The 13,419-nt window shown below is 47.2% G+C and overlaps 1 protein-coding gene across 1 annotated transcript in view; it reads right to left on the bottom strand.

Annotated features, from left to right (window-relative positions):
- The window catches only part of ift88 (intraflagellar transport 88), a 74,031-nt gene that overhangs the window by 7,427 nt on the left and 53,185 nt on the right, over nucleotides 1-13,419 (bottom strand). Inside the window, exons 18-22 of the mRNA XM_033022737.1 lie at nucleotides 8,470-8,578; nucleotides 7,822-7,972; nucleotides 6,778-6,893; nucleotides 6,303-6,355; nucleotides 1,385-1,450 (exon numbers count right to left, since the gene is read on the bottom strand). Of these exons, the coding sequence (XP_032878628.1) occupies nucleotides 1,385-1,450; nucleotides 6,303-6,355; nucleotides 6,778-6,893; nucleotides 7,822-7,972; nucleotides 8,470-8,578 (495 nt within the window). The remainder of the gene's footprint in view (nucleotides 1-1,384; nucleotides 1,451-6,302; nucleotides 6,356-6,777; nucleotides 6,894-7,821; nucleotides 7,973-8,469; nucleotides 8,579-13,419) is intronic.

Here is a 13,419-nt window from a genome sequence, read left to right as displayed (position 1 = left end):
AATGCAGAGCTAAAATCAACAAACAGGATCCTCGCATAGGTCCCCTGGCGATCTAGGTGCTGCAGGATGAAGTGCAGGCCCAGGTTGACTGCATCATCCACAGATCTATTGGCCCGATATGCATTCTGCAGAGGGTCCAGCAGGGAGTTTGTGATATTTTTCAGCCTGGCCAGCACAAGCCTTTCGAGTGTCTTCATGACTACAGAGGTCAGTGCGACAGGCCTGTAGTCATTAAGACAAGTAATCCTTGCCTTTTTGGGTACAGGGACAATAGTGGAGATTTTGAAGCAGGCAGGGACAGTACATGTTTGCAGGGGCTGGTTAAAAATGTCTGTATAAGAGTGATATACTGGCACAGACTGAAAGTTGGTTGGTAAAGGAAAACAGATGTAGGAATAAATGAGTCTTTTTCAGGATTGCAGGGAGTGATTGGTGGAGTAATGCAAGGAAATCTCTTCACAGAAGGCAATGAACGTGGAAATGCCTACCCTAGCAGTAAAAGGTAAAGGGTCTGTCCCACGAGCATTCGACTCCATGCGGCAAGCGCGACCTAACGTGGCCTAGCGGAACCGGTCCCACTTCGATCGCCGGAGCCGTATGGAGTTGTGCGGAGCTGATCCCGACATCGCGCGGGGCTCCGAAAAACTGACCGTGTTCAAAAATTACGCGCGGCAACGGCCTGCCGGCCCACAGCCGCCTCAACGCCGTACGCAGCATCTTGATGGTGTACGCAGCGTCTTGACTCCGTACATCACGCGCGAACATCCCGCGGACTTCGCTCGAACTTCACGTGACTCACTCGACCTCCGCGCCGCCCCCGCTTCCGGTTTGGTCGCGCTCGCCGCATGCAGGAGCATGCTGGTGGGACCGGCCCTGTACGGGGATCACTTGACCTCCGCGCGGCCCCCGCTTCCGGTTTGGTCGCGCTTGCCGCATGCAGGTCGCATGCTCGTGGGACAGGCCCTTAAGGCAGAGTAAATTTCAGAAGAAGATGGTCTTCTTGATATAAAGGGCATTAAAGAGTTTGGATAGAGAACCCTTTAATACCATATTTAGGATATTAAGATGAAGGATTGACTAACATTATATTGAATGGTGAAGAAGGCTCAAAGGACCAAAAGGCCTGTTCCTTTTGCTATATTATTATGTTCCATATTAAAAATTACCTAAACAGGTATGTTAGCAGCTGGCTGAAACTGGGCATCAAAAAGTACAATGTATGTATTCATATTATGCTCTTAAAAACAATTCTATGCCATAAACTAGGCACAAGAAAACCTCCAACAAGAGAATGTCATAAATATACACATATGAAAGACTGGTCAAGATGAAAAGTCAATCTTATGACCATTAATTATTGTTTGTTTTTAATAACATCACTTACATTCAATATTTTCTGGGAACTTCCGGTGAATATCTTTGTATGTTTCCAATGCTTTTTGGTAGTTACCTAGATTAACAAAATTAACAAGAATATGATTACTATTTAGATACAAATAATGTAGGAATTAATACGTTCCAAAAGATTGCAAAAAATACAATCAGCGCCATCTCGTTGGTTTTGCCCTCATGTCTGTAATTTTATTCCAGTCCTGCAGCCCTCTAAGAATTTTGTATTCCTCTAATTTCAACATTTTGTGGAGGTCAAGGAAAGAGCGTTTCACGTCGCGGGCCTGTTTCCACCAATCTTTCCACCACCATGCACAAGAGGCAAAAGAATCGCAAGACGCAATTGTATGGAGATGCCGAGAAGCAGGGCCAGCCTTAGGAGGTGCGGGTCCCAATTGGGAAAATTTTCCGTAGAAATATATAAATAAATAATTATGATTGAGTCACGTGTCATGAGTAACATGACAATTCGGGGGAGAGTTCCTTTCACAGCGTGTGGGGAATCTAGCCAGGGGTAAAGTTGCGAGGAGGGAAGGAGCGTTGAGAAGGAGAGGGTCGGGGTTTATGCCAGTAACACTCACTCACCGCTGCCGCGGCGCTCCGGGCGCCACCGCATTGTGGCCGGGGAGAGAAGCAGCTCGCATGGCTACGAGCGGCCTCCATCACCGGACAGCGGAACCGACTGCCATCTCAGCACCTTCTGCCGGCCCGCTCACCTCTGGCTGCGACTCTGGAGAAAAGACCCTTCTTTAGACTGAACTGAACTCTCGTCGGTGAGAGTATTTGTGATTGTCTGAAGAAGGGTCTCGACCAGAACCGCAACCCTCTCCCCAGAGCCCCTGCCCGTCCCGCTGAGCCACCACAGACAGGGAGTTGAAGGTAGACACAGGGGGATCCACCTTCAACTTCAGAGCCAAACAAAAAACACAGAGTGCTGGAGGAACTCAGCGGGCAAGGCAGCACCCGCGGAGGGAACACATCACTTATCAGGAGCTGCCACGGGCCAGGACTCTTCTCCCCCTCCCCCCCCCCCCAACAGAAAGGAACCGCAGATGCAGCCATCACCGCAAAACGTCTAAGAATTAACTGCAGATTCTGGAAAATCGAAGGTAGACAAAAATGCTGGAGGAACTCAGCGGGTGCGAGGCAGCGTCTATGGAGCGAAGGAAATAGCCAACGTTTCGGGCCGGGTCTAAAGAAGGGTTTCGACCCGAAACGTTGCATATTTCCTTCGCTCCAAAGGGGGGGGGGGGGGGGGGGATGCAGGGAGTCAGATAGACTGCACAAAGACATGGGGGGGATCCCAGTGTGAGAGTGAGTCACCACCTGCGTACAGCGTTCCCACATCCCTCTTCTCCACCAAGCAAGGCACACTCCTCTCTCCCCTCCGCCCTCTCTCCCCTTCCTTCCCTCATCCTCCCCCCCCTTCTAAAGAAGGAGGCAAGGGGAGGGGGAGGGAGGTAGTGAGAGGTAGGGAGAGGGAGATCTAAAGGGTAACTGGTTTTGGTCTCCAATCACCTCACAAAGGGCAGCCAACAATGGTGGTGAAGCACACGGGAGCTCTCTCCCGCTCTCTACTCCCCCCCCCCTTTGCAGGTTTGCAAACTGAAAATCCCCCCTCTGTCAGGTTTGCAAACTGAAACCTCCCCCCCGTCTCTCCACGCCCCCCCAACACACACAGAGAAACACACGCAGACACACGCGCAGATAGACACACACACAGCCACAGAAACACACAGCCACACGCACACACAGAAACACTGAGACATACACAGACAAAGAGTCACACACATACACAGACAGACACACAGACACCAATGTTAACACACTCAAACCTCTAACCAGGTCTGCTGTTGTACCGCACCGAACGAGTTAACACAACCCCCCCACAACTGCACCCGCTGAGTTTCTCCAGCTCTGCATCCGCTGATGCATTGTTTAACTACTTGCTAACTACCTAGGATCTTTGCTAACTACTGCCTGTTTACAAGTGTCACAGCAGCAGTTAACACATCGTTTGTTATCCATGTTCGTTTTGTAAAAAAATCCGTATGGCGATTTAAAAAAATATCTTTATTTAACATAGCGAATTTGTATTTCCATATGAAATACGGAAAATTAACGCGGGGCCCCCATTGGGCGCGGGGCCCAATTTGGAAAAATCGGTCCAATCGGCCTAGGGCCGGCCCTGCCGTGAAGTATGTTCAGCTCTGGCTGAACAATTTCTAATCTTGTGATGTGGATTCGATAAGAACATTTTGTGCATTCCCAATTTCTCTGGGTGACCATGAATTTCCTCCCTGCACCATTCTATTTCTCATCTTTAAAGATTATCCTAGAAAGCCGTGCCCTCTGGTCAAGATTGTGGTCATCTGCCTGATATCTCACATGTAGTTTTATGAAAAAGTTTGGTTGAAAATGCTCCAGAAATTGCCTTGGACAATTCATTATGTCAAAAGTATTCTATAAATGCACTGCTGATGTTATTGTAATTTTGTAAGAGTAAGAGAAATTTGCACTGTACCGTAATACATATCCTCATAAAATATCATAATAAAATTTGAATTTCTGCAGATGGGTCACATGTGCCTTTAAATAGAGAAGTTGATCATCACTTTCCTTTACATTGGAAAGTGTTTTCTTTATCCATTATCTCCTCAATTTGCATTGCTTCCAAAGACCTGGGCATGTCTTATTCCAATATTGTCTTTAACACTAAACACAACCGGCATAATGAGGCTTTCTCACGGGGCGACTTGACGCAAGATGTAACCAGAGTGAAGTGGTCGTGGTCTAGCACAATATCACACGATATAACGGGGGGTAGATAAAGAGTTCCCACGGGTACTCGGCATTTCTGTTATTTGTGCGAGTGACTTGTCCGTCTCCCGAGCTTTCCCGTTAAATCTTGAATGAACATTATGAACTGTGAAGTGTTGTTAAATCATCACGTGGCACAAATGATGTCACTTTTTTTTTCACACACTATAAATATCCTCCCTTGGTTGAATTGGCTCATTTGGAGACATGCCTGTACTAAGTAGTTTCGAGTACAGGATGGTGGTGTTTTTCATCGACTCGCTGTATGCAGCAGCTCTCTATGTGAATCGAGGACGCTTGCGTGAAGGCAGAAGGGTGAGATTAATTAAAAAGAGAATTAAGAGGAAGTCTCACTGGGTGAAGCCCATCTTTCAACGGAGACCTCTATTTGGACAATATGATAAACTGCTTAATGTGCTGTGCGAAGAGGATAAAAGTGCATTCACAAACTTTGTCAGAATTTCACCCGAGCTCTTTAATGAGCTGAAGAATAATTTGGGACCTCTGCTGAAGAAGACTGACACTGTAATGAGAAAGGCACTGGAACCAGGGTTGCGCATAGCAATCACCCTCCGCTACTTGGCCTCAGGCGATTCTTATAAAAGTCTATCTTACAACTTTCTTGTCGCCACCAACACCATCTGTGGTATTGTCCGAGTAACCTGTGAGGCGATCATCAAATTTTATTCAGCTGAAGTGATGGAATGCCCCAGTACACCAGATGCGTGGAAGAGAGTTGCACAGGGGTTTGAAAACAGTTGGAACTTTGCTCACACATGTGGGGCTTTGGATGGCAAGCATGTGGCAATTCGTTGTCCACCCAGAGGTGGCTCAAATTATTTCAATTACAATAAATTCCACTCAATTGTACTCTTGGCGGTGGTTGATCATAACTACAACTTCCTGTATGTGGATGTGGGCACACCTGGAAGTGTTGGTGATGGCCGGATTTGGAAAGAAACCTGGCTTGGAAAGAAAATGGAAGGTGGAACAGCAGGCATGCCTGATCCAGAACCTCTGCCAGGAGAAGACAGCCCGGACATCCCATATGCGATGGTTGCTGACGAAGCCTTTGCACTACGGCGCTGGATTATGAAGCCATATCCACAGAGGAATCTAACTAGGGAACAGAGGATCTTCAATTACAGGCTGTCAAGGGCTAGGAGGGTTGTAGAAAATTATTTTGGCATCTTGGCAAACAGATTTAGATGCTTGCTCAAGACAATGGAGCAGAAGCCCAAGAATGTTGAGACTATAGTATATGCAGCATGTGTTCTGCACAACCTGATCCGAATGAGAGGTGCAGCTGCAGGATCAGCAACAGCCATCCAGGACGGTGACCTAGTGGACAGTGACACAGGGGGAATAGCACTAGGTACATGGAGAAGTGGTGCAACCGAGGCGGAAATGGTCCCACTGCAGCGTTTCAAAGGTAACTCGGGCACATACAGTGGGAAAGAGCAAAGAGGCCATCTCTGCGCTTACTACAATTCACAATTGGGGAGTGTGCCGTGGCAGGACAGCTCTATTGATGGGTAGCCGACCACAGGAACACTACTGCATGTTACCAGACATGCATAGAAAATAAGCTGATAATAATTTCCCGTTGTAATCCTGGACACATGTTCCATTGGCAATATTGATACCACCTTTTTTACTCATCTTCTGTCCCCTCTGTCCAGCTTGCGGGTTCACCGTTCGCAGGAGTTCCCACGGTAAACGCAAGAGTTATTACGGATATCGTACTGGCCACTACGTCCATATAATGTTTCAATGTTCAACCACAAGTGTACAAGTCACTCTTGGAGAAATTCAAGCTTGCTTGAATTTTCTCCCGAGTCAACAAGTTACACGAGTACCTGCCGTTAGCGCCACGGTGGTCCACGGTGGTCCACGAATGCCGTACGGTTATCGTACGAGGTTCCCACGATGTTCAACTCTGGTTACCTCTTGCGTCAAGTCGCCCCATGAGAAAGCCCCATAAGGAGCATACTTGAGATGATATAATGGTTTTAAGTGATTTTATAATACATTTTGAAATTGACTAGTTTTGGATCTGGGCAATGCAACTAAATATTTGAAGCTCATCTTACCGCTTCTTCTGTAACAGCTAGCCACCATTAATCGCCATTTTACTTGAGTAGGTCTGTATTAAAAATACATTGAAAGAACATTATCAAAATTTGTACAAGAAACATTAATTACATTTATAAAGTTTCAATTGCAGCCATTTTCTGCTCAGTTTTAAAAACTGGTTTATATGTTAGTTCTGAAATTAACTGCATATTTCTGTCACCCATCCACAGGTCCCACCATTCCCCATTTCCCCAGTTTAGGCCTTCGTATACAAGAGCATTCTTTCCTGAGCCTCCAAAACTGGAAACATCAATGTTACTGCGTAGAACTGTGCAAAAGACAGAAGAAAGGAGATTTCCTGATTGCTGATTTTCCCCACCTCCCAAAGGTTTGCATACTTTGCTGAATTCCTTGACTTGATAACCCTGGCTACAGAAATGTGATTCTGATACAAATTTATAACACAAAAAGTCAAAGAAAAATATTACTTACTGGATGAGTGCTGCCCTTTCAAAGTATTGAATAGCTTTCTCACAAAACTGTGTGTCAATGTAGTAGGCCCCAAGCCATTCAATGCCCTCAATGTTCGATGGGAAATATCTAAATGACTGACAAAAATAACAGCAAACCATGCAAAAACTTAATTATAACACCGAAAACATGGTTGATTTAAGTATATCCCATTTGCTTTAACATCAACATTTAGACAATTTTCCCAGGGATACAAACTTGCATTTCATAAATTCAGATTATTATACATTTAACATTGTACTTTATTTACATGAGTGTTACACCCTGAAAAGGTAGTCATTGGATAAGGTCGATTATAGATCATGTGTTTTTTTAATGAGAAAGTATAGAGTTCCCGTGAAACTACAAACTACAAGGCATCGATGTCATCCAAGCGATCAGATTAAATCTTAAAATCTGTAAATTACATAATTTACCAACTTACATAAATGATTCAGAATATGATAAATTTGAACACAATTTCCTGTAGGTCTGTTCAACTCGTGCTAAAAGAGCAAAATGTATCATAATCAGCCCAGGCTAGTGATGTATTCCCTATCTTCAAGTAAGCAGAGACCCAAAAACGGTGCATCCATTGCAATTGGCTAGGTAGAACACAAGTTGAACAAAGCCCACAAATAAACCCAAATCCTACTTGCAGACATGCTGCCCAAACTACCTTTCTTAATTCTACAAGGTCTCCACCCTGTGCAACTAGAAAAACGATAGATAGATCGCTGACTACCACCATAAGATTTCTACATTCACATCGAAATTCCAAAGCTATTGACTATTAAGTGGTGAAATGTCAGAAGCATACAGAAATGCAGCCATTTCCAGGCAAAATGCAGAACATTATGATTTTTTTTTTAAACACATTTTCCGTTGCTAAACAAGGAATAACATTAAAGCGATATATAACATTGAGCCCCACATTTTTAATGTTCATTCACTGACCATTTGTTTGATGGTTATACACTGACACCCAGTACAACTAGTCTCTGTATTTCTATTACTGTTGAGTACCTCATAATAATACTGGAAGGCTTGAGACTTGTCTCCCTCACTGTCATACAGGTCCCCCAATTTTGCCAGTGCCTGTGGGTCGGTGGGGGAAACGCTGATCAACTGCATGAGCCACTCAATGGCTTGAGGTAGATCCTCCAATGTTTCATATCTCAAGAAATGCGAGTCAAAGATCAGTTTACAAATCTGTACATCAAGCAAACAATCAACAAGCAAAATACAAAAATTGGCAACTACTATAATTCTACATAATGTATAAGTTCCTTGAAAGACATTTCACTTGGAGTACAGAAAAAGGCACAATGTGCTGCTGGTATAAAAGGCGAGATCATCAAACTTTGTTGGTTTGCCAACAGGTTATATAGACAGTATCTCAAAGACATTTATGAGTCCTGGATGACTAATTTAGCTACTGTAATTCTCTGCGTTACAACGGTGACTACATTTCAAAAACATTCAAATCACTGGGAGCACCTTTGAGATCATGAAAACCTTTGCATGTCACAGTAGGCACTATGTTCATTATGCACTAAAATATGTGGAAATTACAAGGCAACTAAATTACAAACTATTAACACAATTTTCACTTTGCAAGTATTTTGCAAATGTTCAAATGAAGCTTCACCAATCTCAGTTTGGAAAGGATACAAATTTGCAATCTGGTACATAACTTGAGCATTGTTTCTCATGATTGCATGGAGCTTCAAGAAATAATCCAAAGCCTCCTCCAGTCTGTTCAACTTCTTGTAAGTAAGACCTGAATTAAAAAAAAAAAAAGAATTATTGAGATACAGGGAGGTAGCAAATTGCATGGCAGCATGGAATGGTGAGATAACAAAAAAAACTTTCATTGAGAACAGGTGACAAGGGGGGTGTTCTTAATCTTTGCCTATCCTGTTAAAAGAGTTTAATTCCATAACCTCTCATGCTGTAATCTTCCTAGTCTTGACAGTATTATTTTCACAAAGTGCACAGAGGGGTATGGTCATGCATGACTATCTACAGGAAATTATTCACAGGTGCTGTTTATGATTGATCCACACTAACACACATTGTAAAAGATCAGTCTTTATTCCTTAAGCTAACAGGAACATTTAAACTGCTAGCCATTCTCATCCAGCTCAGGTTCGCCGTGACACGAGTCATTCGGCCGAAGATCCCAGGAGAGGGCAGCGAGCGATGTTCCATAGGTTGAGTAAGTCGAGATAGACATCAGAGCCAGCCCTGTGTGAGCGTTCCATTAGTTCTTTAGCACTTCTTACCGCGCGCTCGGGTACTCGGGGCTGCTGGTGGTGTGGTGAATGTCCCAGCGTTTCACAAAATCCCTGAAGAGCTGACTGGAGAATTGAGTTCCGCTGTCTGAGAGTAGCTTTAGGGGTGCTCCGTGGACAGAGAAGTGGCGAGTGAGTTTTTGAATGCCCATGGCTGAGGTCGGGCTGCTGAGCAGGTCGATTTCGAACCATCCTGAGTAGGAATCGACTAGGACTAGAACCAGGTATTGTTTGCCGTGCCACTCGAAGATGTCGGCTGCTACTGTGGATCAGGGTAAGTCCGGTGTGGGGTGCGGAAGAAGTGGTTGTTTCTGTTGGTGCGGGGTCAGGCTATTGCAAATCGGGCAGGTAGCAACTTTCTCGATAATGTAGTCAGCCATGTTAGGCCAGAAAAGCATTATGTCCTTTCATTATAATGCCGTCTTGAATGACCAGTTCGTCGCGGAGAGTGTAGAATGGGCGGACAGCCTGCGGCAGGTGGTGCTGTTTGTCTGGCCAGCTGCAGCGAATGACAGTGGCCAGTGATTCTAATGTTTCGTCTGCAGCTGTTTGTAACACTAGGATGTCTAAGCCCGCGGATGGAAGGCAGTAGACCATCATAACCGTGTACCCCTCGTGCTCACCATCAGACAGATGTTTTTCGTAGGTTGGGCGAGGTGCCCGTGAGAGGGTGTCAGCTAAGTGCATGTCCTTACCGTGTTTGTAGGTTAGTTTGATGTCATATCTCTGTAGTTCCATCATCATGCTTAGTAAACGCACTGGTGCCGTGTGGATCGGTTTACTGAGGATACTGACCAGGGGCTGGTGATCGGTTTCAACCGTGATCGGGTTGCCAAAGATAAAGTCCTTGAATTTCTTGCAGGCAAAAGTTACTGCAAGTACAGGTGCACAACCTTTTATCCGAAAGCCTTGGGACCAGACACTTTTCGTAATTCAGAATTTGTCGGTCTTCGGAATGGAAATTTTTTTGCGTAGATTTTAATGGCTGGCTCAGTGGTAGAGTGCTCGGCTCATATCCGCAAGGTCGCGAGTTTGCGCCTTGATCCTGGCAGTTACTCGATCGCGAGTTTGAGTCTTCAATGTCGTTTTTTCTTGCAGAATAAATGTTTGTATGAAATGCAGTGTAGGAGAGGTGTACTGACTGTGTGGGCAGAACTTTGGAAGTGATTGCCCACCAGTCTAAAAAGCCGCTGTGTCTCCCTGTCCCTGGGATAGCAGGGGGCGATCAAACAGCACAATACCCCCTCCAATTCCAGAGGAATCTGCTCCCCGATGGGCCGCTACGGCGACAACTGGCAGTTTGCCCACAGCCCGAGCTGCGCCCCCTCATCCGCCACCCCAAGAACAAGACGTACATTGCACACCATCAGCTTCTGCCCCTACGTGTTCCTCTGGAGTTGGAGCGGGGCTGGGCTGGAGTTGCTGCTGGCTGTGCGTCTCTGGGATCTCCGTGCTTGCAGTGGGCCTGGGGGTCGATGGGCGGCGGTGGGAGCTGTGGAGCTGTGGACCTACGGACCTACCTCCGTGGAGCTAGCCAGCTTCGGAGCGTGGAGAGCTGCGGGGGCAAGCTGCTGCGACCCGACCCGGTGGATGGTGACACCGGGAGCCCGCGGGTCCCCGGTGGGAGACCGTTTTGCGGGGCACCGGCAGCGGCGACTTCTCCCGCCCGAATTACGGGGTTGAGAATGACCTGGAGGGGGGCCTTACAACGTCCGGCGTGGCTGAGTGGCCGCGGACTTGCTAGCGCCCGCCGGGGGCTTTGACCTCGACTTCGGGAGAGGAATGGAGAGCAGGGGAGGGACAAGTCTTTGCCTTCCATCACAGTGAGGAGGAGACTCACTGTGATGGATGTTTATGTGAATTGCCCCCTCCCTCTGCAACTGCAAACAACCCCACTCTCCTGCAAGGGCGGTACAGTTCCCGGAGGATGGCAGGTGGCCGGAGACGTCAGGACCAACAGGAACCCGCTCCCCGATGGGCCCCTACGACGCCCCGAGCTGCGCCCCGTCATCCGCAACCCAGGTTCCTCTGTAGTTGGAGTGGGGCTGGGCTGGGTTGCTGTTGGCTGTGGGTCTCTGGGTTCTCCGTGCTTGCGGTGGGCCTGGTGGTCGGTGTCCAATTGGTCCTGACGTCTCCAGTGACTGGCACGGTCCTGCTGCAATCGCCGACGTGAAGACAGTGCAAAGCCCCCGCGCCGGTGCAATGGGCGGGGAGCTGGAGAGGGGAGGGAAGGGGTCACACACATGGCCGGGAAGCAGAGGGGCGTAGGTGGGGTGAAACTGAAGGGAGCGACAATCTGCACTGTGTATCGTGAGTCTACCGTGGGAACTTTTTAACTCAGCGGGCAGGCAGCAGCATATTGTCAATTAATAACCCTCCCGCGCAATATACCCTCACCTTCTCTTTTATGAATGGGGATTTAGTTCCCCTTTCTTCGAGGACTGACCGGAGGTTCCGCTGTCACCTCTGCGGGCCGCCCTCGGTGAACGTTTTCAAGGACCTTTCTTCAAGGACCGAAAAAATGGCCGCTATTCGGAGGTTTTCGTTATTTGGATCTTCGGATAAAAGGTTGTGCACCTGTAGCTCCGTCTCAATTTGAGCGCAGCGCTGTTCAGTGTCGGTCATGGTGCGGGAGGCATAGGCAACTGGTCTGGGACCCTTCCTGTCATCTTGTAGGCAAGGGGCACCCAGTCCATACTAGGAGCATCACAGGTGAGGGTGACGCGTAACTCGGCATCGAAGTATGTGAGGGTTGGAGCGCAAGACATTAGTTGTTTGAGGGTTTCAAATGCCCTTTGCTGGTGCTGGTTCCAGGACCAGTGTGTATCCTTGTGGGTCAGTTGTCGCAGCGGGGCTGAGAGCTCGCTGAAGTTTGGGATGAATTTTCCCAGCTAGTTTACCATGCTTTGAAATCGTTGTAGAGCTGTGACGTCCGCAGGTGCTGACATTTCGTTGATGGCAATGGTTTTAGACAGGTCTGATCTGAGTCCGTTGTTGGTGAACACGTGGCCCACATAAGTCACTTCGTCGACCCAAAACCTGCACTTGAGGGGGTTGAGTTTGAGATTTACTTCTCTGGCATGATCCAGGACCTGCTTCAGGTTTGAGTCATGTTCTTGTGCGTTGCACCCAGCGATCAGGATGTCGTCCACGATTATGTCGCACGGGTAGCCAGTAAAGAGTTGTTCCATAGTACGTTGGAAAACTTCACTGGCTGAATTGATGCCAAATGGCGTTCGTAAGAATCGGTAGCGTCCGAAGGGCGTTGCGAATGTGGTTAACATGGAGGATGCATGGTCTAGCGGTGTTTGCCAAAAGGTGTTCTTTGCATCTAGAACAGAGAAAACTATGGCTTTACCCAGGCTGGCTGCGACCTCTTCCACCGTCCGCATCGGGTGGTGTGGTCGTTTGATTGCAGTGTTTAAATCTTTAGGGTTGATGCAAATCCTTATTTCGTCTTTGTTCTTCGTGAGTGCTGCGACCATGGTGGAGACCCAGGAGAACAATGCTGTATTCTGTGGGAAGTTTGCCCAGCTGGTTATCAAAAAGGTCTTTGTATTGTTTTTGGGTGGGACTTTGAGAGGTAGACAGCTGGTACCCAGTTTTGCCAAAGGAGACTAAGTTCATATCGCGGCATGCATCAATGTCCAGAAGGAAGGGCACTTCTCCTCCAACTATGAAAAAATCCAGATTGTAAACTTGAGACGCCAGATGGCATTGTAATGTGACCTTACCAACTGGTTGCAACTCCCCCCCCCCATGAAACGGATGTAACCTGGAGTTTGTTTTCATGACAGTTTCGTTGTTGTGAATTCTTTGGAAGTCTGATAAAGACATGACATTACATCTTGCCCCGGTATCTATCTTTGCAGCGACTTTAGTATTGGTGATACTGAGCGTTGTCATGGGATCATTGTTTGTGGACGGTAAGTCGGGTACACTGGAATGTATGTTTTCACTGTCTTCTTGCAGGTGCTGCGGTTGTGGTTCTACTGGAACTGCTGTTTCAGTCAGTGCATCGTGGGAAAATGTGGGCTCGAGCGCATAGAGATTGTTGTGGCTGTGCCCTGTTGCCATGAGCGCGGCAGCACCGGATAAAGTGACCTTTCTTTTTACAGTAGTGGCAAGTTTTGCCATAAGCGGAGCATTGCTCACGGAATTTCGGGTGTGAGCCACCGTAATTATGGACCAGAGGGTCGGTTACCCTCCCTGGGGCTGTAGGCGGTTGTCGAGAGGTGTTAATGTTTGTCGCGGGGAGCTATAGAAGGCATGGACATTGTAGGCAGAGTGTGGTCCTGGTCCCAGGGCTTTGATATGGGTGTCAGTG

Source organism: Amblyraja radiata, chromosome 6, assembly GCF_010909765.2.
Source record: "Amblyraja radiata isolate CabotCenter1 chromosome 6, sAmbRad1.1.pri, whole genome shotgun sequence".
In the NCBI taxonomy this organism is placed as follows: domain Eukaryota; kingdom Metazoa; phylum Chordata; class Chondrichthyes; order Rajiformes; family Rajidae; genus Amblyraja; species Amblyraja radiata.
This window is presented reverse-complemented; position numbering and strand designations above follow the sequence as displayed.